We start from the raw sequence: 2,746 nt of genomic DNA, 5'->3' as shown, positions 1-2,746 counted from the left end.
GAGTATCTTTCTCAAGTTCTCTTCTTGGTAACGCCTCAGCATCGCGCTTCTGACCCTCCGCACACTGTGATAGGGTTTTTCGGCATGAAAGATGGTCCTGCTTACAAACATTCTGTCGAAGGCCCAGAAATTGACCATGCTTGGTTTATGTGATATAACTATCAAGGTCTTTCCTTTCTGTTTCCGCAGCAGCAAGTCGCGTATTCTCTGTACCATTGGTGGATGCATACCGCGACCAGGCTCTTCAAGACAAATCGTCTGGTATTTCTTATGTGCAAGCAACAAACTGAAATGTCGTGCTTCCAGAATACCTTCGGGAATTTTCATCAACGGAACAGCGTGACCTTGTTTCTCAACAACTATTTCGTATTCCTGATCTTGTTCCTTGTTTGATTTAGATGTGCTACTATTTCCTTGCTTTTCTTTCTTTTTAAAGACAAACATATTAGGACTGATAAGTTCGTTGAATGTTTTATCTGCTTCCTGATGGTCCACGTCTGGAGAGTCGAGAAGTGCATGTATTATCACAGCTCCATCTGATGCACTCCTATATTTTCCATATCCGCCATCGACTTTTCCCATTTCTGGGTTCTGGTTCCGTTGCAGGGGTCCGTGACCGCGAACAGGAAATGTAACAACTACAACCCCATCCAACTGCCGCAGGATCTCTTCACCAATATCATTTTTTCTCGCTTGCTCTTCGAGTCCATTCAGTAAACTACTGAAAGCATTGATTGCTTTTTCAATGCTTTTACCGGCCGCTGCTTTTCCAATGCCTTCATCGGCCGCTGCTTTTTCAATTCCTTCATCAGCCGCTATCTGTTTATCTAAATTCAAAAATTGTTTCGCTAATTCAGGATTTGTCCTGGAATCACTTTTCCATTCGTCATACGAATCTGCCAGTTTAATAACAGAACCTTCCAATGGGAAACGCTGGATATACAAGCGCATATTTTCAACTGTCATCGGACTGTCATACACGCAAACCACCTTGAATAACAGTTGTTTTCCTGTCGAAGGGTTTTTATAAACAAAACAACATGAATACATGAATGTTTTAGTTTGGGGTGTTTTGTCAAACGATGAAGACATAGACAAATCTTTTTTGCTTTCCATCACGTTGCTTACCGTGTTTGCAAGTTCTTGGTTCATTTCGAAATTGCATATAATGTAAGCCGGTTTGGATTCGTCCGGTATGTACGAAACCTTCGGATTGCTTTTTTTGATAAACATCTCCTGGTCAGTTCGAACAAAGCGGTTTTCCCAGACGAATTTGCCCCTATCAGAAAGTGTGCTCCCTCTTGAAATTTAAGTATTTGCGTAGTCCGAAAATCCACAAAATTACTTACAACTAGTGTCCTCAACATTGTACCTGCAAACATTAAAAAAAAACACTATTTTTTCTATCAAAACAAACTTCATACAAATGCTACAAAGAGTCTTTAATGTAATACAATCTGTCACATGTCTTTCGGCTTCTTATGAAAATATACCACCGAATTTATCTGATCGCATTTTCCCTAAATGCCAAGAACTTTAATCTTAAAGCAGATAATTTCCCCGTTTCCAATTATTGTAGAGGTAATGAGGATTTTATTTTTTAATTAAACTTGATTAAACCTTCGTCCAACGTCCAAGGTAGTTAAAGGATGTACAATTTGTGAAAATTGGTTCGATATTACAATTCACTATATAAACAAAACGATCGATTGGGATGTTATCGCTAAGCTATCATTCATCTTTAATTTAACACTTCAATGTTTTACAGTCAAATTTATCTAAATACGGTTAATATCATTACAATACAATATCAAAGTTTTACTTTTTACACAAAAAAAAGGAAGTATTAAATGTGTCACAACGTTTCAAGACCGACTGGCCCTTTGTCACGCTGACAAGCTGTCACGCTGACAAGCTGTCACCACAGACAAAGAGACCAGTCGGTCTTGAAACGTTTTACTTTCTACACAATGTACGTATTACATTGTTTGTGTAGAAAGTAAAAACTTGATATAACGTATTTCCAAGCTGATGAATCTTATTGAAGACATCATTACAATACACATTATGGGTCTTTGAGAGGATTTTAACCTTTTTCTACGGATATGACCTTTACGGTGATATATTTATGCCACACACATAGCTTTTCACATCATAAAAGCAACAAGATAAACATCATGACCCTCGACAACCTGGTTTAACTATTTGACCATGTGGCCCTGAAAGTGGGTCAATGCAATTTCTTTAGACGAACTTAGAAGCTCTGTATCTAAGCATGCTACTGGTCAAATATCATCACATTGGTCCTATTGATTATTCACAATACGTCTTTAAAGATTTAAACGCTTTTTCACGCCCGTTACTTTGAAAGTGGGTTAAGGTTGTTAGTGTTAACAAATCTATGGACCTTCTTTCAAAAATGCTGGTGGCCAAATAAGGTCCCCTTATTCAAAAGAACTAATTGTTAACAAATTTGACCTTTGACACCATGGAAGTTGGTCAAGGTCATCCATTTGAAAGAACTTTCATCCCCTAGAGCCAGGTGAGCTAATCACTGGGAAACCCGATACCATTCCCCTTGCACAAACATTAGCCAGATCAAATACATTGGTAATGCCACAGAGAGCAACGTAGGCATTTTTGACTAGTTGCATACATAGCGTTGCGTATAAGGACTGGACTTAATTAAAACCCGTGCCCGTCATAGGGCAGTGTAGATAAAACACACACATATATATATATATAT

At 38.3% G+C, this 2,746-nt stretch overlaps 1 protein-coding gene across 1 annotated transcript; it reads right to left on the bottom strand.

The window, feature by feature from the left end:
- Positions 1 to 32: 32 nt before the first annotated feature.
- On the bottom strand, positions 33 to 1,300 carry LOC110440917 (the record flags this gene model as incomplete). The annotated part of the gene is made up of 1 exon (XM_021484032.1): positions 33 to 1,300. A coding segment is annotated over exon 1 (1,201 nt), but the record flags the coding sequence as incomplete, so codon positions are not given.
- Between the last annotated feature and the right edge of the window lie 1,446 nt (positions 1,301 to 2,746).

Source organism: Mizuhopecten yessoensis, unplaced genomic scaffold (genome assembly GCF_002113885.1).
Source record: "Mizuhopecten yessoensis strain PY_sf001 unplaced genomic scaffold, ASM211388v2 scaffold713699, whole genome shotgun sequence".
Lineage (NCBI taxonomy): Eukaryota > Metazoa > Mollusca > Bivalvia > Pectinida > Pectinidae > Mizuhopecten > Mizuhopecten yessoensis.
Note: the sequence above shows the minus strand (reverse complement) of the source record. Positions and strands in the feature narration are given on the sequence as shown.